The sequence below is a fragment of the Patella vulgata genome, chromosome 2 (genome assembly GCF_932274485.2).
Source record: "Patella vulgata chromosome 2, xgPatVulg1.2, whole genome shotgun sequence".
Classification (NCBI taxonomy): Eukaryota; Metazoa; Mollusca; class Gastropoda; family Patellidae; genus Patella; species Patella vulgata.
In genome coordinates, this window is record NC_065880.2 from 48,220,871 (window position 1) to 48,248,644 (window position 27,774).

Below are 27,774 nucleotides of genomic sequence, written 5' to 3' on the forward strand. Positions count from 1 at the left end.
CCAACTTTCAGTGGAAAATCTCTCTGGTAACACATTCAAAGCATACAGGACAGGGGGCCGGGGGTTCGGGTGGGGGGTGGGTGTGTGTGTGGGGGTGGCAGCTGCCCCCTAACTTTCGGGCAATCTGATTTCTGGGGCAGATAGGTAAAAGAAAAGAAAATTTTTATTTCATCTAGTAGGCAAAATAGAGTGCCCAAAATCTAATAAACACTAATTTTACTTTTCTTTAAATTGAATACCACGAATTTGTACTGAATTGATTATGGATTAAAACATTTTGAGTGACATTTTTTGGGTTTGCGGCAGTCAAATTTTCCAAAATTTTCTTGGGGGATCCCTACATGGTAAGCCCCAAGGTAAGCAGAAGATGTCGGCGCTGTCCGTAACCCAAAATTTTTCGGGCACTTCGGGTTCTGCCCCCTAACTGTCATTGAGCCTGTATGCCCATTTATGTTAGCTTGAGTGTTGCAGAAATAGAGATTGTAAGAGGAAACCAGAGAATAAGAAGGAGTCAGAGATAACTCACAAGGTACTGCTCCTTGTCTGGGGCTACCTAAAGTAAATTACTCAAACCAAAAAGGCTTGATTCATTGTTTGCTTTTAGAATTTGGTTAACAGATGAATTGGATTAGTTCATTTGGTGAAGCTGTCTAAGTTTTAGCAATTTATTTGTACAATTATAGTTATCATTATTAAAGATGGGTTCCCAGAAAAGTATTTATCGGGTGGTTATTTCCAATAAAAGTATGGTAATTTTGGTATATATGGAAAGTAGAGATATCCAATCTTACTAGAAAAATACTGGATTCCGCAAAAAACACTCATGGAGCGTATACAGGATAAAAATGTAAGGGTTCCCCTAATCAACAGCCCGACGATTAGGAATTTCTGCACGCGTGATGTCAAAGGTCACACGCAAACATTGAGCGCTTGATGTACAAATTGATAAACTTTATGAAGAGTTAGACGTACAACACTTTCTGAGATAAAAATGACGGAAAAAGATGCGGGTAGTGGATAATCCGAGAATTTAATTAGGATTCGGTATTTGTAATAAATAGTATGCGATTAAAGACAACATCGTCTTATGTATGCAATGAATTCTCCTCTGACTACAAAGAGAGGTAGGTCTCGTGACGTAAACATGACCTGGTTTGATCGAATTTTTATAGCAGGACATTCCTTCACAATTACAATGTTTGAGAAGGATTTGAAGCAAAGTTATGACAAATTAATTAGTTTGAATATGTTTTTAGTCCATATATACCATTAAATCATCCAGTTTGTACGCGGGAACCCATCTTTAACTGGGAATTTATATAAAATCTATATAAGGGTGGTCTAAAGAGGCTTACCACTTTATTCAGTAAATTTGATTACCGCAAGAGCTACATAACACTGAAAAATTTTCCATAGCTTCTTGCACAGTACAGAAAGAGAGAGAAATGGGGTTTAATGTCCACTCGGCAACATTTTTATTCTCTAAAATATATTTGTAGTTGATTAATTTGCATAATTTGACTTCTTTTATTATTAAACAGAGCTATTTTGAAGAATCCTATCGTTTGAAAATGTCAGTCAGGCATTATAACTACTGTTTTAACAGCTCTCTATGGATTTCTAGTGTACAAAACATTCATTTGGTTGCCTGACAGGTGTGTTTGCAAAATTGAAAAATGTTCAAGAATAATTTTTGATGGGTTACATAGCTGGAATAGACTGGTTGACAAGTCTTAAACCACTAATGAATAAAGGCTATCATGGAATCGATCGAAATATTCAGGGAACGCCTTAATCCGCCAATGTAAAACCAGACCCCTACCCCCCTCCCAACATTTTTCCACCGAAGCAACTTGTGTTTGCAAGTCTCAGAAGATTCCAAAATAACAAAATAGAATTTGCCATGCAGTACCATATGCCGAAGTTCAGAAACAGAGGGTCACAAATTATCAAATTACATAAGCTGACATCAAATGGGGTGGGATCACAAGAAGCATTATTTTGATAAAGCATAGCTGTTAATGTAATGGGCATGCCTGGTATAAAACAGCGTCAAATACGTCACTTTGGCCCTGAGGATTGTGACACATTGTAAAATACATGCTATCTGGGCCCAGTTCCTAGAAAATTCTTAAAGTAAGCACAAAGTCATGCTTCACTTTTTCTCATGTAAGAAACTTATAAAAATACCGTCCCTAGAAAATTCTTAAGACCATTCCTACGTAAGCACAAGTCAAGTATAAGTCTAAGCACATTGTGACTGGTAAAGTTTACCATAAACTGAGACTTTGATGCTCTTTAACGTCATAAAAACAACTTTGGTATGCGAATTACGTCATAAATTTGTCATCTGCTTCATTGACGTCATATATATATATGGTTGATTTAGATGCATTTGACATGTCCCCTATAGGCCTACACATATAAAATGTGCCACAAGATAAAAAAACGCAGACACATACAAACTAACTGAATAATTGTGAGAGCGCCTGATCTTAAAGTAGCCTGTGTGTTTGTAGCCTATTGTTTACTAATTGGCAAATAAATAAAATGGTTTCAGGGTAGAAGCAAAATTTTCTATAGCATTCTTAATTTCTGGAGAAGAATTTTCTGTCTTGTAATTGTCTCTTGGGGTCTCAAAAGGTGTCGGAAATGCCGTTGAATAACTCTACGGTCAGCCATCTTTTTGAAGCAGAAACAGACTTAAGGTTCGTAATGAAGCAAGCCGTATATCTTGCTTGGGACTTGTGCTTAGATTGACTATGTTTAAGGACGAAGTTGGGCTTAAGATTTTTCTTGGAACGCATAATAACGTTCTTGTGCTTACTATGAAGTCTACTTAAAATCTTAGCATAGGAACGTTCTTAAGAATTTTCTGGGAACTACGGTGGCTGATAATATAATTTGTTTTTTATAATTTTCACTCAAGTCAATTTTAATATAATTTGTTTTTTATAATTTTCACCCAAGTCAATTTTAATTTCCACCCAAGTCAATTTTAATATAATTTGTTTTTTATAATTTCCACCCAAGTCAATTTTAATATAATTTGATTTTTATCATTTTCACCCAAGTCAATTTTAATATAATTTGATTTTATAATTTTCACCCAAGAATTTCCACCCAGCGTGTGACATCATCTCAATTAGCCTCGTTTCCATTGTAATGTATTATCACTTACTCTGTGGTATTGTTTTATCTTATATGGTTCTCATACTGTAATCAGCAGATTGCAATGTATTATGTTTTACCTATAGGGGCTGATAAGGGACATGAAAAATAATATAATTTGTTTTTTTTAATATTCACCCAAGTCAATTTTAATATAATTTGATTTATATGATTTTCACCCAAGTCAATTTTAATTTTCACCCAAGACAATTTTAATATAATTTGTTTTTTGTAATTTCCACCCAAGTCAATTTTAATATAATTTGTTTTTTATAATTTTCACCCAAGTCAATTTTAATATAATTTGTTTTTTATAATTTTCACCCAAGTCAATTCTAATATAATTTGATTTTTTATAATTTTCATCACAAGTCAATTTTAATATAATTTGATTTTTATAATTTTCACCCAAGAATTTCCACCCAGCACGTGACGTCATCTCAATTAACCTCGTTTCCAAAACACTAATGACCTAGTTTGTGTCGAGTGGACGTTAAAGAAACTAGATGATAAATTTGACCTCTTGAGTGTCCACACGCTAAAAAAAAAGTGACTTTTCGTACAATCAGGGGCCATAATTCATGAAGTTTCAATCCGATACATGCCAATATCGAAAGGAACCTAGTTCTTTTGGGGATAAACCTATATTTCAAGTCTCGTCAAAATCGGATAAGAATTGTGACCTGTATAGTGTCCACAACTTGTAAATTACATGACGCACACAATATATAAACAGACCTATATACCCAATAATAAATTAAAAGTATGTAGGCTATATACATGTAGCAATTACATCTGTCAGTTGTATACATGTTATATAAAGCCTTGCTAGACAGGTTTACTTGAATAAAGTAGATGCACTACTACGGTCTTCAGCTCTCAACATCTTATAGTTAAAGAATATATGACCTTGGAAAGCAGACACAGCCAATAATAAACATAAAATACAAAGCTCCCTATTAGGTCACCTGTGTAAGCTAAATAAAACCTTAGGGTTACAAACAGGATATTAATGTAAAGGAAATAATTTATAGCTATGTAAGAAAAAATCATTTTAGATAAATCAGCAACAATGATACAGCTGTTTATATATATCCTGATTATTGCAAAAGGTAAGTAAATTGTCACTGATTAAGTTTCACAAAACAAAAAATTGAATGAAAATAATCAACATATCAAAGTTTTACAACAAAACAGAAACAGCACTAAATTGCTTATAATGTGTTGTATGCTGTGCATGCAAGAATTTAATGTTTTTAATTGTCATGCATTTCTATCCACTTTTCTTACAATAATAAAATACAGTGTGTCTAGTTGCTCCACAAATAACTTAACACCCTTCAAAACAATAAAATAATTGACAGTGATTAGTTAGTTAATTGGCTAATCAATGTCGTTGATATAACAATGATGAAATGATTGTTAGTTAATGCCTGTCTCCTATACTGAACTCTGTTTCAATAAAGTCGGATATAGTTGGATTGATTGAATTTGAATATATTTGTGTCATCCTCCATACATGTATATTAATCTGTTCTTTAATAGTATATTGTCGTCACATGCATCTGTCATCCTCAGGTCCTACGGACATTTTGAACATTAATGGTTGTGAATACAACAAGCCAACAGTGAGGCTGATGTCCCCCGCCGAAATCCCCAAATAAATAGATAACACATATTAATTTTAATTAATATGTGTCATCTATTTATTTGGGGATTTCGCACATCTATTTTTTTCAAAAGTATCGAGCAATCAAACTGATTATCAACTATACACTAAGTTTCGTCACTCTCTATCAGAACGAATCAAAGTTATCTTGTCCCAAAGCATCGACCAAGGAAATTGCTTATCTCTGCTTAGCTTTAGCTCGATATGTTAATCATTGAACTCATGCAGTCAAGACGAACATCTACATCAAGTTTAAACATTCTACCTCAATTAGAAGCAGAGTTGTTATGTTCCAAAGTCTTGACCAATCAAAATGCTTATTGCTCCTTAGCCTAAGCAGACAAGTCACATCATCGAACTTTGTCAAGGTCTTGATGTAATGAAACTTTTCACCAAGTTTAAACACTCTCACTTAATTAGAACTAAAGTTATCGTGTCCCAAAGCATCAAGCAATCAAATTGCTTATCTCTACTTACCATAAGCAAGAAAATGCTCATCTTCGCACTCTATCAAGGCATTTGCCTCATAAACACCTACACCGAGTTTGAACATTCTAGCCCAATTAGAAGGAGAGTTATTGTGTTTCAAAGTCTCGGCCAATCAAATTGCTTATCGCTCTGCTTACCCTGAGCAGAAAATGCTCAATATCGAACTTAGTCAAGGTATTGATGTAATGAAACTATACACCAAGTTTCATCACTCTCACTTAATTGGAACTAAAGTTATCGTGCACCAAAGCATCAACCAATTAAATTGCTTATCTCTACTTACCCTAAGCAGAAAATGCTCATCTTCACACTCCATCAAGGCATTGACCTAAAAACACCTACACCAAGTTTGAACATTTTAGCTCAATTAGAAGGAGAGTTATTGTGTTCCAAAGTCTCGGCCAATGAAATTGCTTATCTTTCTGCTTACCCCGAGCAGAAAATGCTCATTATCGAACTTAGTCAAAGTATTGATATAATGAAACTATACACCAAGTTTCATCACTCTCACTTAATTAGAACTAAAGTTATCGTGTCTCAAAGCATCAACCAATCAAATTGCTTATCTCTGCTTACCCTAAGCAGAAAATGCTCATCTTCGAACTCCATCAAGGCATTGACTTAATAAACACCCACACCAAGTTTGAACATTCTAGGTCAATTAGAAGGGGAGTTATTGTGTCCCAAAAAGTGTGACGGACAGACAGACGGACGGACGGACGGACAGACAGACAGACAGACCCATTTTAATAGTCCCCTGCTTTCTTTGAAAGGCGGGGGACAATAAAGAAAAACATTTTCTCAATGGAGTTTATTCAAATTTTGTGACATTGTTCATAATTAGGATGCCTATTGAAATTCAGAATATTTTTATGGTAAATTTGAGTGATCTTACCCATTTACTTTTAATTTCATGAAATAAGATGTATAGTGTCATCACCTGCCCCTAACCAATTCCTGTTGACGTTCTGATTGTTTTTTGTGAACGTAATACAGAACAATATTCTCAGTGGAATATATCAAACTTTGTGACATTCTTCATAGGGGCACAAGGAGTAAGATGTGACCCATTACATCGAAATGGGTAGAAAGTAGCAATTTAGCCATATTGAGTTACACACATAATTACATTCCTTGGGTTCCAGCTTCAATTTGGTACCATTCCAAGCTCCAAATACGTCCAGGTCAATTGGAGGGAATTTCAAAACCAGATTTTGAGAAAATCAAGGTTAAAAATGAGTTGTTGAAAGATAAAATTTCCTTAGTAACCTACATTTAATACTAACAATTTCACTACCAAATTAATGATTTCTATTCACAGGCAGGACTATACCAAACTGTTAACTTTACATTTTTATTAGGAGTGCTAGCACACAGAGGCGTAGCCGTGAAATATATATTGGGGGGTCCACAACCCTAACCCCTAACCCTAACCCATTTTTTAAAACCCATAAAAAATATAAACAAACACCATGTGGCCATGCTGTTTACCAAGACACTGTGTGCAAAATCATTATGGTTACGTTGCTGGCAGAGCAGGCGATAAATATTTGGTTTAGGCGGTATGTTTTTGGGTACCTACATGCGATTCACTCTGATAAGTGGCAGAAAAAAATTAGCAAAATATTACTGACAGGCTAACTAGACACAATTTTATGGAACACAGGTACTTGTCACTTCACACATGTTTCCAGGATGATTATCTCTGTGTTTTATTTTAGCAGTATAAACCATATTGGGTAATGTACAGGTTTTATACAGATAGAATCTTAACTAATCCTAATAATTGTTGTAAATAAATAGGAGTTTGTGCCTGCTATGTAAATTTTTTGGGGGGGTCCAAGTATATTCAGCCCGCCCCCCCCCCCCGAAAAACAATTGGGGGAGTCGGACCCCACGCCCCCCCCCCCATGTGTGACGCCCATGCTAGCACAATACAGGCCTTTGCAACTTACTACCCGGCCGTTCCGATCTGATGGGTCACATATGTTGCAAATTGAATTTCAAAACAGTAGAATTAATTTTATAGGCATGTTTTGGGGTCATTATTCTGTTCACATATTCATTTTTAAAGCTTTAGCATAGATGATTTTGATGTCTGTGGGATATAGTCGGGCCAACAAGGTCTTATCAATATTTTAAATAATTTCAGCATCTACTGAAAGTGTTCATAATGTAACTGTTTGTTTAAAAGGAAGTGAAAAAAATGAATTCTATAATCCAAATTGTAATAGTAATCAAACCCATTCAAGTCTAAATATTGTGGCTGTCAGGAATCTTTATTATGCTTCCAAACCAATCAGTTCTAACTGTACATCATCATCTCCACACAATGTGTGTTGTTCCTTGGATACAACAAGAGACTGCATCTACAGAAGTGAGAGTTATTTAACAGACATTGTACGTTCTTGTTCTGGAAGTGTCTCCTGTTACACGCAGGCTAAACCATTATACAACGCACAACAATGTTCATATCCAAACCTGTTTCCAACAAGTACTCAGTTTGGATTTCTGGAATATGACTGTGTCAACAGTAAGTATATGTGTCTATATGTCTGATAAATGTAGCAAATGCTTTGTCTAAATTACTTATCCTTAAAATTATTTTTATTCCAAGTAAAATAATACCTCTTAAAAAAGAACTGTCATGTAATAAAATATGAACCAGTGGTTGCCAGACAAGATACGTCCACAATTTGCAAGAGATGGATAGAGAAAACAAAAGCGATTTTTCGTACTATCAGGGGCCATAATCCATAAAGTTATTGTCTGAAATGTGCAAATATCGACAAAGACTGAGATCTTTAGGATATAAAATTATATTTTAAGTTTCATCAAAATCGGATAAAAATTGTGACCCCTAGAGAGAGAGAGAGAAATGGGGTTTAAGGTCCACGCGACACAAACTAGGTCATTTCGGGACTAACATATGGTTTTAATCTTATTTACATAATTCGCTTGCGCGTAGGGGTCTTTAGCAGTGGGAGGAAACCGGAGGACCCGGAGAAAACCCACGAGGTTGGACAGGCGACCCTACTCCTTGCCACGTACAACCGGGGATTCGAAACCACGCCAGTCGACTCAATGACAGACTTTATGATACAGCGCGCGCACGCTAACCATTCAGCCATCCAACCCCCCGTGACCCCTAGAGGGTTCACAACCTTCATATTACATTCTTTTACACAGGTTATGTACAAAGAGCGACCATTTTGTTTTGCAGAATCCACAAGCTAAAAAAACTAATTTTTTGTACAATCAGGGGTCACATAATAGAGGAAATTTGAACTTATATTAACATTACGGTGTAACAAGGATATATTTGAACATTTTCTTAAATCGGATAATGATTGTGACCTTTAGATGGACTACAAGCTAAAAACGTAATTTTTCGTACAATCAGGGATCATGATTCAGGAAGCTATGATTCGATATGTGCGAATATCAAAGAAACCATGATCTTTGAGTTATAAAAATGCATATCAAGTTTCATCAAAATCAGATGAAAATTGTGACCTCTAGAGTGCCCACAAGCTAAAAAAGTGATTTTTCGTACAATCAGGGGCCATAATCCATGAAGTTATGGTCCAATACATGCCAATATCAAAAGGAACTGAGATCTTTGGTACAGAGCCCACCATCCCCGGGCACTGCTATTGAAACTAAAATTAAAGGAGCTAAATTGCTAATATTTGGGACCTAGAAATTGACACAAATGGGTCGCAACGCAAATAATAATGTAAGCCGAATGTATATAAACTGATTTACATTCAATCGTTTCCGTTCAACGAAATACGCCAGAGGTCTCAATTGAATGGCAATCTCTAGTGCCTGGTTATTCCAGTCTAAGTTCTCCAGATAAGAATATGACTTGTGGAATATTTCTAGCCTCATTCTTCGAGTCCCTGGTTTCAAATGGCGCTGAAAAGCAGAATGGTACACAATTCGTGTACCAATGGTAAAATGTTTATTTTGTCTTAAATATTGGATTTCCAGAAGCCCATCTTTTTCCGGTAAGATCACAACATCAATGTTGATTTAAATTTGTGTTTTCAATGTAAAGCCTTTTGATGATATTAAGCTAGAGACTTAGCTACTTTAACACATTATATTTCAGTTCAAAAGTTAACAGACTTTTGTCATGATGGTATACAAAAAAGAGACAATACGTTATACATAACCAGTAATATTTTTCATCAGAATTCAAATGAAGTAAATACAACATGTTCATGTATGGTTACTACAACATGTAATAATACCATTGAGATAAATGCTGTTGATGTTCGATTAGCCAACCAGATACATGATCGCACGCTATGCTATGAAGAACTAACAATCAAAGATGGTGATAATGAAAATGGCAGAAACAGAACCATCACTTGCAAGGAAAAAGAATTACACACATTTCAACCTCTCTTTACTAGCAAAACCAATCAAATCAACATTGATTTAGAAACAACCATTAAACATGTAGGAAAAGTATGGCTACAAGTAACAGGTAAATTCTATTCTTCATTGAGATGTTATTATCTCTATCAACTATATCAACTTGCTCTCATAACTATATGTTGTGATGAGGCTGGATGTACTTATCCTTTATGGAACACCTGATATTATATATGCCACCAGTCACTGAGCTCAAATACGAGTGAGATGTGGCCTTGTGGCATGTTCTCAACTATCGATGTGGTCCAAGAAGAACCTTCAAGACTCTTCAAGCTCAATATTGTCCGGAACCAAGAATCTTTGAAACTAGGAATTTAAAGAAGAGCAGATGAGCAGGCGAATTGGGCCTGGTCCCCAGGCAAATAAAGCTTTGTAGCCATGCTCCACCAACACATATGTGGTATCAAATGTTTTAGACCATTGAATTTGGGTCCTGGGTAAATTTGGACCCTCTGCAAATTTGGGCCCAGTGCGAATTTAGCCCCTGGACGAAGCCGGATACCCATACTAAACTTACGCTTCCTGTCTACAGTTAGCTGCGTCTGAGAACAGACACTTAGCTAGTTGACTGACATTTTAAGTCCTAATTCGACGATTTTAGTATTTCGAGAATTTGGAGAAGTATACATTCTGCTTTCATCTAATGAATTGAAATGGTTTAATTAGTCTTTTTGTGTATAACAGATGTGAACCGGAGTAGGAACACATTACAAAACAGTATACTAATTGTTGGATACGACGGCCGTTCAGGAACGAGATCTATTCTTGGAGTATGAAATAGATGGATCTCTGTGTGCAGAATGCCAGATATCCTGCTAGTAAACTATAAATTATAGGGAATGGCTATTAAAATAAATGGGTTATTGGGTTGCTTTTTTACATTGAGGACATACATGACATAAACACCAGATGTCCTGGCTAACAATCTTAGATTATGTTTTGTAATTAATATTTTCAACTGTTTTATTTTATGTAGGTACAAAACCAGAATCTGAGATAGAATTACGATGTGGTAGTAACGTGCTATTAGAAATCAATGATGAACACACCTGTAAGATAGACGCTACAACAGGTACCTTCATTAGAAAATTAAGATGTTCAGTCATTATGAACAAAACCTTCATACTGTTGTAAACAAGCAGCTATTAATCATTCACAATAAGAAAATCGTTGACACCTAGTGCCTGCTAGTTCTTCTTATTATGTCCTAATTTGTCAAATGAAGTTAAAATGATTTGTCAAGGAAATAAAATGGAGTTTAATTGTCTGAATTTCCTGCACCAATCGGTCTAATGAAGACAACACATACACTATTTTGCCCAGACTGCTGTGCTACACCCTCCTCTTTTTTCAATTTCCAACAGCAGTGCTACAGCCTACTCCAATTATTAGGGGATCTATCCTGTCATGCACCCCTAATAAATGAGAAATCAGACTGGAAAATTCCCTGGAAATTTTGTTAGTAGGCCAGTGCCATACTCACTAAAGCAAGTGGACACACTAGCCGAATGATTCGGCCGAATCAATCGGCGACGAAAATCGCCTAGTGTGTCCACTGTCATTCGGCCTGGTGTATCCGCTTCCCCGAAGCATTCGGCCGAATATAGAATTCATTAGCCAATCACCACTCATATCGAGAAGTCACATGATAGATTGAAGACATAGACGCCGCCATCATGTGACGTGAAAGGTGATGCAATCGGCAGGTTAAATCGGGCGAAGCATTCGGCTAGTGTGTCCACCCATTTGGCCGTATAAAATTCGGCACCGATTGATTCGGCCGAACGATTCGGCTAATGTGTCCACTGCTTTAGCCACTCTGGCTGGACATTTCTTTCAAATCATAATATATCTATTTAAATTTACAGTTTATTTGACTTTGGCTGGACATTTCTATCAAATCATAATATATCTATTTAAAAGTTCTTTTCCATTGATCTTAAATATTCAGGAGTTGAAAAGGATGTGCAAAAGCCTTCTTTTATCTCTGGACAAGGATGACTGACCTTTATGTGCATTATAGGCCTACATGTTATGTCACATACGGCATAAATAACACAAACTGGTCCAGGCAGATTTGGTGCCTTTTACTCATTTTAAGCCTTTTGTGTACTACTTTATGAACCTATTTCAAAAGGAAATATCTTTTATCAAGATATCCTTCCAACACCTTTATTTGTTTTAGGATAACTCGCCCCAAAGTCACCCCTTTCAGTGATAGACTAATTGTAGCTGCCAAGTGAATATATACTGCTGATTTGTCTGACTTATTAGTACAAAGAAAATAGGGCCCTTGGTACATACACTAATTTTCTGCTTCCAACCACTGCAAATACCTGTATATTAAATCTCCTACAAATCAAAGTTTCTATGATTTTACCTGTATTTAACTTTATTTATAGGTAGTACGCCTATTACATCTACTGTAAGGAATAATATTAATACAAACTGTTCAGGTGATGATGATGATGATGATGACTGTAAACAGAAAACTGGTACTGGTAAGTAAATATTCAAATTATTGCAAATTATTAACCTAAGTAATACATTTCCTCAGAATTCCCAACTTAAAAGGGGCATACCTAGATTTCATCGGTGCAAGAAATAAAGGTGGGTGTAGGTACAGTACTGGCCAAATTAATAGCATTTTTTTCTAAAAACGTTGCAGAATTAACTCACTAAAATTGAAGTATGGATAAAATTATAACCGTGCAGGTTATAGTATAATTTAAATCTTGAATATTTAAGATAATGCATTATTAATTTTAAAAGTGAAAGCCTTCAGATTGAATTTATTTAAACTCTCGGGACAATAACTATTCCATTCCTTTAAAACATTAATTATAGGTGTGCTATTGAAAGGTGACTAGCCAATGATGAAATGTTATGTAATGCTAATGACATGTTAAATTATTATAATCCCATATTGTTTGTAAAACTTTTACAGACAGAAAGTAATTGTACTGTTAAAATAGCCGGTCTCGTGAACATGCCAATCGTATGATTAATCTATTAATTGTTTTATTTACCATTGTTTTATTTCTCATATTGTACATTATTACATCAATGCTTATTTATGTCAACACTTGATCTAGACAAGTGATTAGAAGTAATTCCATATAAATATGTGATTGTACTTGATATGTCAGTCTTTTAGGTCTATCCGACTTAGTAGCATAAGGTACTAGTCGGTTATCCGCGGTCCTGTAAGTGTATGTAGATAATTGTTATTATAAGTTTCCAGTATTAAAGATTTGAAGAACCATTCCAGACTCTTGTAATATCTGACGGACCTCACGGTCACAAAATCATACACCGTGAATATATTGAACTGAATATTCTTACACATAACCATATTGACATCTATTTCACATTGCATGGTTGGTCGACGTAATTGATGACGTCATGACGTCGTAGCGGCTGATGACGTCATCGATGTCCATCATTTTGTTTTTTTGCCGTTTTTGGAATACAGTCATTAGGGAATTTCTCTAATGCAAGGACATCATTTACGTTTTGGGGAGAATACAGGACAAGCACACTCAAAAAACAATGATTTCAATGGTCGTGCATGACGTCATTACGACTGTGTGACGTCACAATGACGTCATCTCGCCGAAAAAGGTGTTTTACGCCAAAACGCTTCAACTTGATTGATTTCCATGAGAGGGTATCTCACAATTCAAAAATAAAATTGGCTTTCACTAGATAAGGTACACGAGAAAAATAGAAAAATCCTGTGCATTCCCCTGTTTTTATTCACTCTGTTCTTAATAAAAACATGGTGATGCACGGACATTTTTCTAATTTGTTCGTTATCTTTTATCTACTGACAGGCAATTTTTTTTTTTGAATTAAAGGATATCCTCTCATCGTCTCATATAACAACTTTTCATCTTCAACTGAATTATCAGTGAAATGAAATTCGATCGTTTGTCTGTTACCGCTCGTTACTGCAGTCAGTTATATAGAAGGACAACTCGTGTTTGTCATGTTTGACGTCACTTCCCGTTTCTTCACGTGCTTGTTACCCATCTCAAGTAGCAATGATCTCTGGGATGTATTTAACGAGCTCTTATCACATATTTTATAATGACTGGCACCAATATTGTCCTTTAACTCGTTGGATTATAAATGATTTCTTTTTAAATTCCTCAATCACAGAGTGGTTATGCAAGCGAAATGTGCCGAAAAATCGAATTTGACAAACATCAATTAAAAAAAAAAAGTATTTTTTATATGGTGCCGGGCGTTTCTTTCCTAATGGCCGCCAAATTTGGTAATATTATTATTATTATTATTATTACAGCATATTTATGTTCGACCATTATATCGTGCTTATGTACGCGAAATGTGTGGAAATTGAATTCGACAAACATCAATTAAAGAAATGTATGGCTGCCGAATTTGGTAATATAAGGCCATTTAACAAAAAACCCATAAATTTGGTATAATAAAAGGGCATCTCTTAAGATACGTAAGATATGACTTTTGCTATGTCTTTTATATAGTTTTCGATGTCTCTGAATTTGAAGATAAATTTTGAAATTACAAAATAGCAGCAACACAAATTGGCGGATATTAAATTAATCATCATTTTTCCTGTTGGATATTAGATAGTGTCTCTAAAGCATGATGTACACTGTAGTTCGATGTACCCTGTAGTTCAGATACAGTCTCCAAACCGTGTTTACACTGTAGTTTGGGTGTAGTTCGTCAAATGAAGATGAATTTTACGATATATCCATCCTGAAATAACAAAAAAAGAATATATTGTAAACGCGCTTTAAATATCTGGATGCGATAGACTTCGTGATAAAAAATTCAAGGTACATTATATCATTGGCAATAATAAGATCCAATTTTAGTTTTTAGTTACACACTGTTAACCACCAATAGATGTTTTAATGACAATAAATCATAAAATGTATTCAGCTCAACGTAAGACTTAAATACAGATACAGATAAAGTTGGTTTAACTTGAATAGAGATTTTAATTATCAATGCTGCATATACATTACAGCCGAATCACATTACATAGGGTATCTTTTTAGTTGATGTTCATATCGTCTTACGTATTTGTCAACATCAAGGTGAACTTGTTCTATTGTCCAATTAGCCTATTCAGACTTATTACCACGAATTTACTCACCCCACCCTCGCATAGTTATGAATTTATTGTTTCACTTGACTAAAGAAACATTTTGTAGGAATGTATGCTTTTATAGATTGAACACTTGTTTGCGATGTCATTTTCGGTGGAAACTGGCACTATACCTAAAGAATGATTGAACAAATAGCGGAGACAGGGTTTCAGCCGGCTGATTTAAATTATTTCTTTAAATACAGTAAAGCTTGAAATATGTCAGTTTTCACTCTTTAGAATGTTTTTGTAAATAAGTTTTTATTGTAGTTTCCGTGGCGTATTCCCAATAAGCGTTAGAAACAACGATATATACCCTTAATCCCGGTGCCGATAAATGTTGGGTTGTGTGGAACATGCTAACAAATCTCAGGTACGATATATGTTTGATTCTGGATGAGAACAGGTTCATTTGAGATGAGACGCAAATATTCAAAGGGGTCAGACAAACTCTAAACCACCTGTGTTCCCTTCACTGAGTCTCTTTAAAAGGCCCTGTCTGTGTACCTGTGGAATAACATGCATTTGTATCTGTTAAATTTGTGTGGTAGACAGATTGATATTATCTATACATAGGCGGGGGGTGATAACGTCTTACCCCAAACAAATTGCAAAAGAAACCACGAAGTTTCTGAGAGCGATATTTCTTAATTAGTGTGTTTTAGTGGTGGGGGAATAAATAATTTCTTTTTAAATTTTTCAAACACAAACTGGTCATAGAGGCGAAATGTGCCGAAAACTGAATTTGACAAAAATCAAAAAATGTATTTTTCACATGTATGGCGCAGGTCATTTCTTTCAAAATGACTGTCAAATTTAAAATAACATTTTCCGACAAGACCAGTGATAATGTCGTAAGATATGACTTTTACTATGTCTTTTAAATGGTTTTCGACGTCTCTTCAAGGTCACCGTCGAGTTCCGAAGTCGTTAAACGCACCGTCGGGGGATTTGTAGGGACCTGTCTCCCCTAGAAAATTTCTAGAAATTTCAAGCCGGTCTTGCCAGGCCGTGAATACGGCAGCCTGAAAGTGGTCCATTTTAATGAAGACATCTGAACTCCAATCAACAAATCAATCAACCAGGCTGCTGTTGCATTCACATGACACCAGACGTGTCATCTATGAAACAAATATGCCCGAAACAAATGTCGCTGTTAGTGCGACCCATTTGTGACAATTTCTAGGTCCCAAATATTAGCGATTTAGCTCCTTTAAAAGCGAATGCAAGTTTAATATGTTTAATAGCACTTTTATCTAGTGTATCTTTTATTTTGATTTTTCTTATAGAATAAGGCTATATAACAATAATGTGCGCTTCTTGTTGTATAATACTAATAATAGTATGTTCAGCTATACTTTTCGTTAAAAAAATGTATGTTTTATTTCCTATAGACACTTATTCGTTGAAATCTATGACATCCAACAATATAATAGGGCATAAATAGATAATAAGTTGGTAGAGTTACTTGGGACCCAAGATGGTGTCTTTGTACACTTGACGTCACAGTTGTCGAAACTTTATCTATACACGGCTTTGCGTCGACCAACCATGCAATGTGAAGTAGATGTCAATATGGTGTAAGAATATTCAGTTCAATATATTCACGGTGTATGATTTTATTCATACTTCAACTTTAGTGAGTTAATTCTGCAATGTTTTTTTTAAAAAAATGCTATTAATTTGGCCAGTACTGTATGTAATCAAATGCAAAAATGTGGTGGGCCATTTGTAAAGAATACCAGATGTGCTTAAAAGGGGTGATATGAACTTCTTTAAAAAATTTCATAATCCATATGTATGAATGGCTTGATCATCACGACCATAAGGTTACCACTATAATAATAATACTTTATTACACAACTGCATGATATACACAAGTATGGTAAAGCATACAATACAAATTACAATACAATAATAAACATCAAAGAACATAGAATAAGATTTACAGAGGTTTCTAAAAGTATATTAAATTATATTAATAAGCCTTCTAAGGTATAGGCCTATTAGGCCTTACCGTACATAGAAAATAGTATATTTTATATAAATGGTTATCCAGCCACTTAATCAAAACAGAATTTTGGGATGGCCGACCTCAAATGGAAAGTGAAAGATTTTGTTTCTTTGAAAAAGTATAACAGTGTTTCAGATATGATAAAGATTTACAAGAATTTATCTGAAAATTCTTCTTTAAAAAGGTTATTTACTTCTCACATCAAGGCACACATATATATATACAGACATCCAGATTCAAAACACATCTACAAATCAAATTTAATCAAATCAGAGCCTTTTTCAATTGAAATCAATCAGGTTAAATACCACTGTTATTTCATTATTTAGGTGAAATAAATGGCTTGTCAGCTGGTATTATAGGAGGTGTAACTGTGGCTGTTGTTTTAATTCTACTGATAATTATCATCATTTTACTTCTGGTGTTCAGGTAACATTTTTACAATAACATAAATAGTACAGCCATATTTAAATGAACTGAAATGGTGCTTAAAAGAGAATTATTGCTTTAAACAAGAAAAATAATGTAAATTGTTTTACACATAAACAAAACAAATATAAACATCAAACACAATCAATTGGCAAAGAGAAATTTTGTGTGCTCTTAAGATCATTTACTGTGGGACAAGGATTGGGGTCGCATGCCTAACCTTGAGGATTCTCAGATTTCCGTCTGAAATGATATACATGTAGTTTGTGTTAAATCGCATTTCCCCCCTCTCAGCTTTGCTACATAATTCTAATACCATTGAATGATCTGTTTATTTTAATTATAGAATACTTTCACACTGAACTATACTGATACAGTATGTCCAAATTTTCAAAACTGGGTTGCTGAGGATATGGTAACTTTTTTACTCTTATTATATTAACAGAGCAAGAAGAGACAACAGACAGGCAACAGAAAATGTTTATGAAAGACCTGTCATTGTAGAGCACATCCCTAATCCATACCAAACAATAATGCCTGACACCTCACTAGAAGAAGGAGCTGTCGGTATCAATAATCCAGTTTATGATGATAGAAAAGACCCTACCTTCAATGGTGATGATTATCTAACACCAGTAACAGGATCTTATGATAATGTTGATGATGCTTTTGAACGAAAATTTAGTAGAAATTGATATTGATATATATTATGAGTTCATGGTTAAGAAATGTATGCATTTTCAATCACTAATGACAACCATCTTAATTAGTAAAAGCACATCAAAAGTAAAACTTTTAAAGGATTAACAATGACCGGGGCCTATGTAAATTGAGGAGCTTTACTTTCTACTTTACTCCTCATGTCGCTTTCCGATTGGAAATCAAAACACATCAGGGTTAGGTTTTACTGCTTTTATTAATACATTACATGCACTAATCGTACTTGTACGTAAAAACTCAATGCCCCGTCAGTGAGGTATGGTACATTAACATGGCGACAATAATAAACGTGGTTCTGTTTCAAAGGAGGAAGTAACTCTAAAACATGGATTCAGACAACTAATTAATTATCCTGCGTAAGTGTATAAGTACATATAAACGAGAAACGTTGCCGTCCAATACATGGCTTCCCTAAATTGAGCATATGAGTGACACATTAATGATCAATTTACTGACTAATCTTCAAACTAAAACAAATTACATTTAATCAAAACATTACATATATTATGGCGTGTTGGGGATTCCCGAATCTCCCTGTCTATGGGCTAAAATAAGTATAAATTTATGGATAGGTCTTTCAAGCACCTTTCTAGGAGACTGTCTTTTGCCGTCCTTATCAATGTCACAAGGAATTTCTACCTTGACCATACGCGTTAAATTGTCACCACTCGGAAAAGTTTTAGACACTCTCCCAAGTTTCCACAAATTTGAGGAAGCTTGTCATCTTTAATTAAAACAATATCATTAATTTTCAAATTATTAACTGGCTTAAACCACTTCTGCCGAACTTGTAGTGATTGCAAGTATTCATGACACCAGCGATGCAGAACTCTTTGGCTAAGAACTGGACCCTACGCCATCGCTTTCTGAGATACATATCTTCACAAACAAATACTCCAGGGGGTGGTAACACTAATTGACCCTTCATGGTTAATAAATGATTAGGAGTAATTGGCGAAGGAAAATCTGGGTCATTTATATCATTGATAGCTAGAGGTCTATTATTAATTACTGACTCAGCCTCGGTCATGAAGGTTAAAAGCGTTTCATCGTCTAATATGGTACCATGATTGTGAAGCAAGGCAATTAAAACATTGGTGTATTCATCTTAAAGGTTATCCAATCACATCCTGTCTTTAAAAGTTCCTTCGAAATTCCATCATTGTTCATTTCTTTCAGTGCCGCCTTTAACTCTGTTTGCGCTCTCACAAAGTTGGTACTTTGATCTGAACGTAACTGTCTAACTGGTCCCCTTCTGCAGATGAAACGTCTATAAGAATTCAAGAAGGAATCTGTATCCATTTTGTGTGCGACCTTTAAATGAATGGCTCGAGAGGCCATGCACACAAATACTACACCGTATCTTTTAATCTCTTTACGACCTTCTCAAACAATCCAAGGGCCAAAATAATCCACGGCTGCATAACTGAATGGTGGGGCTGGCTCAAGTCGATCTTTTGGAAGTGAAGACATCTTTTGAACTTGTGTACTACCAATCAACTTCTTGCAAGTTACTCACTTGGATATGATGCTGGAAATTGCTGATCTTCCACCCACTATCCAATATCCAGATGACCTTATCAGGCTATGAGTAATTCCACGACCTTGGTGATTAGACTTGGCGTGATAAGCTCTCACTATGAGTTCTGTTATATGACTTTGTTTTGGAATAATAACAGGGTGCTTGTAATCCACAGGTAGATCAGCGTCATCGACATCCAGAAAAACATCTAATTTGTACAAAGGACTAGGAGCCTTTAACGCGACTTTCTCTTCCTTTCTTATAGTTCTATCCTTTACTCTCTCTACTTCCCATAATATCACAATTTCTGAGCGTTTTAAATCAAGGCGAGGTATGGTTACAAGTTTTGTGGGTGTAACTCTAGACTTTGCTAAAACTAATGATACGTGGATCTGATCATTATGGTCTATCAGCATCAAATAACTACACTGACCGTATCCGGTCAAAGATGCATCACTAAAATGATGGAGTTCTATTAATTTGCTTCTTCCAAGAGCGACTGGTTTGAACAATCTTTGAATCTGGATCTCTGAGAGTTGGAGTAGGTCTGTCCTCCACTTTGTCCACTGTTGTCTAACATTCTCAGATACAGAGTCATCCCAACTGTTACTTTCCCTACATAGTGTTTGGAGTAACTTCTTGGCTATCAAGATAAATGGTGACACTAAGCCCAGGGGATCAAAAACAGAGCTTACGGTCGACAATATACCACGTCTTGTGAGTGGTCGGTCTTGTAGGTCGATGTGAAAGTGAAATGTGTCACTTTCTACGCACCACTGTACGCCAAGGGCTCGTTGTATACTTTCTTGATCTTTATCTACGCCAAATGTCTTAGGTCCACTTGCTCTTTCTTCTTCCGGTATACTGTCCAATACAGCTTTATCATTACACAAGAACTTGTGCAATTGAAATCCAGCCCTTTCACATATCTCCTTACTATTGGATATCAACTCTTTGGCTTCTTTAACAAGGATTTCAGGCTGTCGTCAAGGTAGAAATCGCGTCTTATAAATTCAGCAGCCTGGGTTCCTAACTCAGATTCATACTTATTTGCAGCTGCCTTCAGTCCATAGTTAGCACAGCCTGGTGATGAACTCGCCCCAAAGAGATGAACTGTCATTCGGTATACCGTGGGTTCTTTAAGAAAGTCATCACTGTCCCACCAAAAGAATCTTAAGTAGTTACGGTGCTCTATGTTGACTTTCAACTGAAAAAACATTGATTCGATGTCGCAAATAAATGCAATCTTGTCCTTTCGAAAACCTGCACAGTACTCCGACAAGATTATTCGTCAAATCTGGCCCATGGAGTAGGTGATTATTTAAAGAATATCCTTGGTAAGTATGACTACAATAAAAAACGACTATAAACTTATTAGGTTTTTTGGGGTGGTACACGCCGTGGTGTGGAATATACCAGACGTGGCCGTCGTCCAATAACAATTCGTCTGTAGGTACAACCTCAGCAAACCCACTATCCATTATCTTTTTCATAAATGTTCTGTAATCCTCCTGATATTTCTTGTCTTTGGAAAACTTAGTTCTAAGTCCGTTTAGTCTCTTTAAAACCGCAGATTTATTATCAGGGAGTTTAACATCAGCACCCTTAAAAGGCAAGGGCATTTCAAACCGTCCATCTTTCATCTCATGTATGCCCTTCTCCACTATATTCAGGAATCTGCTATCTTCATACGAAAGTTGCTTCTCATTAGAGTCCTCGTTGAAATCAAGTTCGAACATTCTAACAACTTGCTTTGGGTTTATAAGCTCTTTCGCTTTAGTTCTAAAGGCAAAGTGACAAGTCTTGACACCTACTGTAGAAGTACACAAATCTGTATCTCCGCTTTCAACCATTCCGATTATCCCCCATCCAAGGTGGTTCGGACTGCGTAAGGATCGCTTTCCTTACCAGGAATAACTTCAAGGGGTTTAACCGCTTTTATGCAGTTTATTCCAATGAGCAAACCAATTCTTATGTATGGGTTATGCGGCATAATATCATGCCGGATTTTACGTAGGTGGGGCCAATTATCCACTGATTCTCTTCTTGGTATTTGACTGCGACTAGCAGGAATCTCATCGCGGGAATATGTGGTTGGTAAGGATATTTCTTCACCCTGGTTGATACCTCTAAGGACTAATCCTGATATTTTCTTACTTTTTATCACAGATGTCCCTAGCATCGTCGACAAACTCAGGTCTGTTTCAATACCATTGATCCTTAAATCGTCAATAAGTTTATTATCGAGGAAACAGGCATCGGACTGGTCATCAATAACAGCATAGATTTCTAGAACGTTTGTATGGTTGTCTTCCTGGTATATCTTAACGGGAACAATTAATGTGTGGGATACACAACGGGAACCGGTGATATGATTAACTACAGCAGACATTCCGTTGGATTTTCCAGAAGCCTTTGTTACTTCCGTGTTTTCATTCGAATGTCTTGGAAAATAATTGTCATCGTGTAGGGCGGTGGGATGAAAGCCTTTACACTTGGTACAAATCTTTCTTTTATTACATTTGGCATTCATATGACCCACCGTTAAACACCCAAGACAAATAGAATGTTTAAGAATAAAGTCAAATTTCTCCTTCACACTCAAGTCCAGAAATTTCTTACAAGTATCAAGACTATGATAGTTCCTACACAGTGCACAAGGACTTTCATTTACGGCAGTTGATAAAGTAGGAGAAGAACTCTTAGATCTAGATTTTCTGTCATCAGTGTCAGCATACACGGCTTTATGTGAAGTGATCGGGTTACACAGTATACAAGCCTCTTTCTCAATAAAGTCGGCTGCCCTCTCCATCTTAGCTTCAAGAGAATTTATACTATGACAAGAACCTTTAGATGACCGAGACTGATTTGATTTAGCAGATTTACAATTACTATACATAGTATTAGATTTAGATCTACGAGAATGCATAGAAACTTTATCAATATCATTATCAATCATTTTAGGAACATTAATAATAGTTTTAGATTTATGACCAGACTTAGGCCTACTAGAGTGCTGTGAACGAATTGAGCCCTGCGTGGACTTGTGCGATTTCTAACTAACAGAACTAGAACTATAAGAATAAAAACATTCATTATTTTCAACGTTTGTATTAGATTCTGAACTTTCTGTGAATTTTCTGTTTTATTCTTAGCGTTACCAATATTAGTAGACGTTTGAGCCTTAACTTGAGGGCTGTCTAATTTATCAGAATCCACAGAAACAAAATCGTGAATCTTTTTATTAAATATATTGACAATTTTATTAATTTCATTCGAATAAGAATTAAAGTTCGCATTGTGAGCTTCTAGTTCTTCTTCGGTCTCTATGAAGTCTTCTAAGGTAGTGTTTGCAGTAACGAATTCTTTTTAACACACTTCAAGTCTGTCTCTTTCCTGTCTCAGTTCTTTCACATCGACATATTTCTCAAATGTCTCAATGTCCGTTTCCGCAATCAATCTTCTCCACCTTTTCAAACACACGTGGTAGTCTCTTTCAGCTTTCTGTTTATTAATTTCTTTCATTTTCTCAGTAGGAATTCTTTTCCTGTGCCTATCTTCTAATTCTATGTTTTCTTCGTCATCATTATCAACACAAACATGAACTATTTTTGATTTCGAACCTGTTATTTCTTCTTTAGATGCCATTATGTACATTTTTATCTTTCTTTCTTTCAAGCTATCAGTCAGTTTTTCTTTCTGTCTTTCTTCTTTTATTTCTGACGTCAAACTTCGTAGGCCTACCAGATTTCCACTCAAATTCAACAAACGAAGAGTTTTTACTGTAACTTGAGGAGCTTTACTTTCTACTTTACTCCTCATGTCGCTTTCCGAGTGGAAATCAAAACACATCAGGGTTAGGTTTTACTGCTTTTATTAATACATTACATGCACTAATCGTACTTGTACGTAAAAACTTAATGCCCCGTCAGTGAGGTACGGTACATTAACATGGCGACAATAATAAACGTGGTTCTGTTTCAAAGGCGGAAGTAACTCTAAAACATGGACTCAGACAACTAATTAATTATCCTGCATAAGTGTATAAGTGCATATAAACGAGAAACGTTGCCGTCCAATACAGCCTATTTTAAGGTTTTATTGATGAAGCATGGTTTCCAGAGATGCAGTTTTATTTGATGGGTATTTCCCACCTTGGGTTCCAACAAAATTTCCAAAATGTTACAATTTTCAGCACAGAACTTGATAGGCTTAATTTAGCTTCTTCCAACACCTGTATCAGTCCTACTATGTCAGAATAACCTTCTAAAATCATGACCAATTAGTTGTGACCAAAAAAAGACTCGCCAGAAGTGGAAAAAAAAATTCTTGTATATTTTTGTGTGAAATAGCATTATTTATCGTCCGCTTCCACCGAGGTGATATCGCAAACAATTCCTGAATATTACCACACTTACACTTTTATAACCAAATAAGCGAATGCCATACACGATAAGCCAAGATTTTGTCAGAAATCGATAGATCTCATCCTCTCATTGTCTAAATGCCTCACAATGAATATGAACCTGTTGCCTATATCACATTCACAAGGTTTTTCGAGAATATGAAAAAAAAACATGGTTAAAACTGTAGCCTCTATCGCTTCAACAAAGTTTTTTGGGGAACAGAAGATCATGGAATGCTGATTATCGATAGGAGTCGTGCTTCCATGTTCCCAATTCATCACACTAGGAGCTCACAAACTTTGTTATGCTTTGTGTATGTAAGCCCATAACCCAAGCAGTTGCACCAAAATCGAATTCTATCAACATTTTTTGATCCTCAACAAATTAATGTGAAAACATGTCTGTATAAAAATTTACATAATTGACAGATTTTTATTGAAAGCTGAGTATTGGTATCATTCACAGTCAAAAGAAACGTTCAAACATACACGAACCTTTACTGTAACGTGCTTCTGGCGACGTTGAAGGTGTGTCACTTGGGTCATCAACAGCTTTATTTTTAGACATTTACATACAAAACACGAAATTGAAACGAAATCAAACGATGTGACTGTTGGTCATAATGATTGCTGATGGCACACTTGCTAAGGTTCCCCATACAAATCCAATCAGATTCACAAGGATACATACCATTTTTATCAAAGCACAGATTTTAGATTCTCAAAACTAGGATCTTTCATTTCGAGTGACTTCTTCCATGACATTACCACCATTTGATCAGGGCTTTATCTGCATTAACACAGGGGACAAGTGGATATGGCTTTTTATTCCTTTATTAATGATATAAATGAGTGGTCCAAGATGTATTTCAGTGTGTAAAACTCGTCAATTTGAAGTGAAAAGCTCTTGCAAAGTTGCAGACCTGTATCCTTGGCCTGTTCAACTATGACAAACTTTCAATTTTAAGGATGGTATGGCCATAAACATATCACCGAATAGTGATATTAATTTCTTTTTCAAATAATGCATAATTTAATTCTTACTTCTATATTCATCAATATGGCTGACTTTATACTATTCATTGATTTAGATTTTAATATTTTGATTTAAACCACTTAAAGTTTTTGCCCTAAGCAAGAATGGTCTTGACTGTACTATTATAATCTTTGAGGTGCCAATAGGCTTATTAGTAGAAAGCTCAAAATAAAGATTTATACATTTAACAATGCAGTCAGATCAGTGCCAATCAAGTGTCGATGCTTTTAATTTTATTTACGGCTTAAAGCTTATTAACTAACTCTATGTTATTGTAAAACTTTTACCCAATGAAATTTATATATTAATTTAACTTCTTTCATTTGAATTGTTAAAATATTTTTATCCCTAATTTTATCTTCAATCTGATTTGTCGAAATGATTGTCTTTTTGTCTGTATGCAAATTAGTTTGTTTAAAAGACCCCTACACAGACAGAAAAGAATGTAAAAAAAAATATACAGGGAGATCAGATGAGATAGGAGATAAGATTAAGACGTTTAGTAACCCTTTGATATGATCTTGTAAATAATGTATTTTTAAACTGTATATGAAGTAATATTGAAATGGATTTGGAATTGGACTTATAATGCACAGTGACCACCTTCACTAGAATACTTCTCCACGAATGAGCTATACACCCCCAATCCTAGCTCATCCATATGTATGAAATATTACATATGTATCACCTGGGTGCATATTCGAACCAAGAATAGCCCCGAACCGTGGGTGATATAATGGTGGAGATGCCGAGTAGAGTGAACAAAATTGTCTACTCTTGATTCCGGTACAGCTAAGCGAGATAAATTGCAAACATATTTGGAAGAAGAAAGGATGGATATCAACTTTATTCTTCCTTCAGCAGCAGTAGCAGCAATAAGAAATCTGAATCAACTACCAATGTCTCAAACAGGATAGGGGTTCTACAGAAATAAGCTTTAAATGGGGCTTCTCAGAAAATTCATTACCCAGTCCGGAAAAGAAATATCGTTCTTTTGCCAAAAGACAAAGGGATAGACAGCGGCAGCTCGAATTTTTTGCTAAGAAGGATGCCCAAAAAGTACAGATTTCTGTGGTCTCCAGTAAAAAGGATGTGGGTGTCCAAAATGTTCCTGATACTAAAAATGTGGCTGTTGGGAATAACCCTGTGTTAATGGTGACAAGAGAAACAATATGTCATCCTGTAAATAGCCATGATAAAGGTTGTCAAATAAATTTTGACAGTGAGGCAACGATGAAAGATGTTTCAAGTTCTAGTACCAAAACTACCAGCAGTCAAGACCATCAACATGTAAGAATTTGTTCAACAAATCCGACAAAGTGCTTAGACAAAGAGTTAAGAACACAAAACAAGAATATCTCATTCAGTGGAAGAATTGTCCAGCAACTTCGAATTCTTGGGTTCTGGAGGAGGAACTAGATTATAGTGCTCAACAATACATAAATGCGAATTCAAATAGAATACAAGGACCCAGGTTACGTTTACCTGATGAAAAAGTTAACCAGTACAATTTGCAAGAACATTATTTTATGCCTCACATGAATCCTATGTACAGAAACAGAAATTATTATGAAAAAAGGGATAGATTATGTTACTTTGATTAATCGAAAAAAAAAGGATTTTTGATTTTATTAAATGCTTAAAACATGGGGTCATGTTTTTGTTTGAAGTAAGGGGGATATATGACCGATGTCTAGGTCATATGTTATTTTATTATTTTTCAATTCTGTTTTAAATTTCAAATCTATATTTTAATTTTCATTAATGCTTGGTTAGTCATTAGAGGCAGGCAGCAATTAACCTGTCAGTCAAATTATGACAGGCTGGCAACTAAAGTGGTTGATCTGTTAAGTCTCATCTAACTATTGTTTTAAATGCCTTAAGTCTTAATCCTTCAATAATTATATGTTTATGTCAACACTTTCTAAGTAACTGATTTGTATAAATAGACACATGTATGTTAGATGAGGATATTAGTTGGAGAGACCAGCTTAGGGAACATACTAGTTGGAGGTCCGATATATATGAAATTATAAGTTGTTAAATTGTTGCTGTTAATTATTTGCTCCTGAAATAAAGTGTTGAAGATCCATTCCAAGAATCTGTATTCATTTCTGATACTTAGAGAATACATGTCCACGAGCTACATTCCCTGAAAGTCGAAAGGTGTTAAACACTCAAATTCGACATTGTGTTATGGTCCTTGATAATCATATCTGTATACCTGTCAACGTTATATTTGGATATGGTTGTCAAGATTATCAAGTCATTTATACAAGTGAAGAATGAAATTCCTTTTAAATAAGTTACAAAACACCATTAAAGATGCATTATGTAGAGCTAAAGCTGCCTATTGCAGGTTTTTATTTTGGTTAAAATGTTATATAAATTATTATTTAGTCATGAATTCAAATGACAAGCCTATAATCACCTCTCTAGAGGATAATGGTACATCGTCTTTAGTATTTTACTTTCATAATAATATTTGCTTTTTTTCATATATTGTTTAATTTTGATAATAAATTGTTGAAATCCAAAGCAATGAGTTATTCAATCTTTGTCTTAACTTCAATGTTTCCTGTAATCCATCAAATCAACAGTACATTACACTACTACATGTAGGCTGTTATCCATCAAATCACTATATCATTAGACTACTAGGCCCTAATCTATCAAATCAATATATTATTATTATTACACTACACTAGGCATTATAGGCTAAACAATCAG

The 27,774-nt window shown here is 35.3% G+C and overlaps 1 protein-coding gene across 1 annotated transcript; it reads left to right on the forward strand.

Annotated features, from left to right (window-relative positions):
• Positions 1-9,562: 9,562 nt before the first annotated feature.
• On the forward strand, positions 9,563-27,136 carry LOC126812346 (uncharacterized). Its single transcript, XM_050538709.2, has 5 exons — positions 9,563-9,827; positions 10,752-10,826; positions 12,178-12,276; positions 17,262-17,361; positions 17,807-27,136. The coding sequence occupies exons 1-5, from the start codon at positions 9,563-9,565 to the stop codon at positions 18,054-18,056; spliced, it is 789 nt and encodes a 262-aa protein (XP_050394666.2). The 3' UTR covers positions 18,057-27,136.
• Positions 27,137-27,774: the final 638 nt, after the last annotated feature.

What these genes read in the sequence shown, in the direction of transcription:
- LOC126812346 (XM_050538709.2), top strand. Translation starts at nt 9,563, where the DNA reads ATGGTTACTACAACATGTAATAATACCATTGAGATAAATGCTGTTGAT. An exon ending in AATCAATGATGAACACACCT is followed by an intron (nt 10,827 to 12,177) that starts GTAAGATAGACG and finishes CTTTATTTATAG; the next exon opens with GTAGTACGCCTATTACATCT. An exon ending in ATTTTACTTCTGGTGTTCAG is followed by an intron (nt 17,362 to 17,806) that starts GTAACATTTTTA and finishes TTATATTAACAG; the next exon opens with AGCAAGAAGAGACAACAGAC.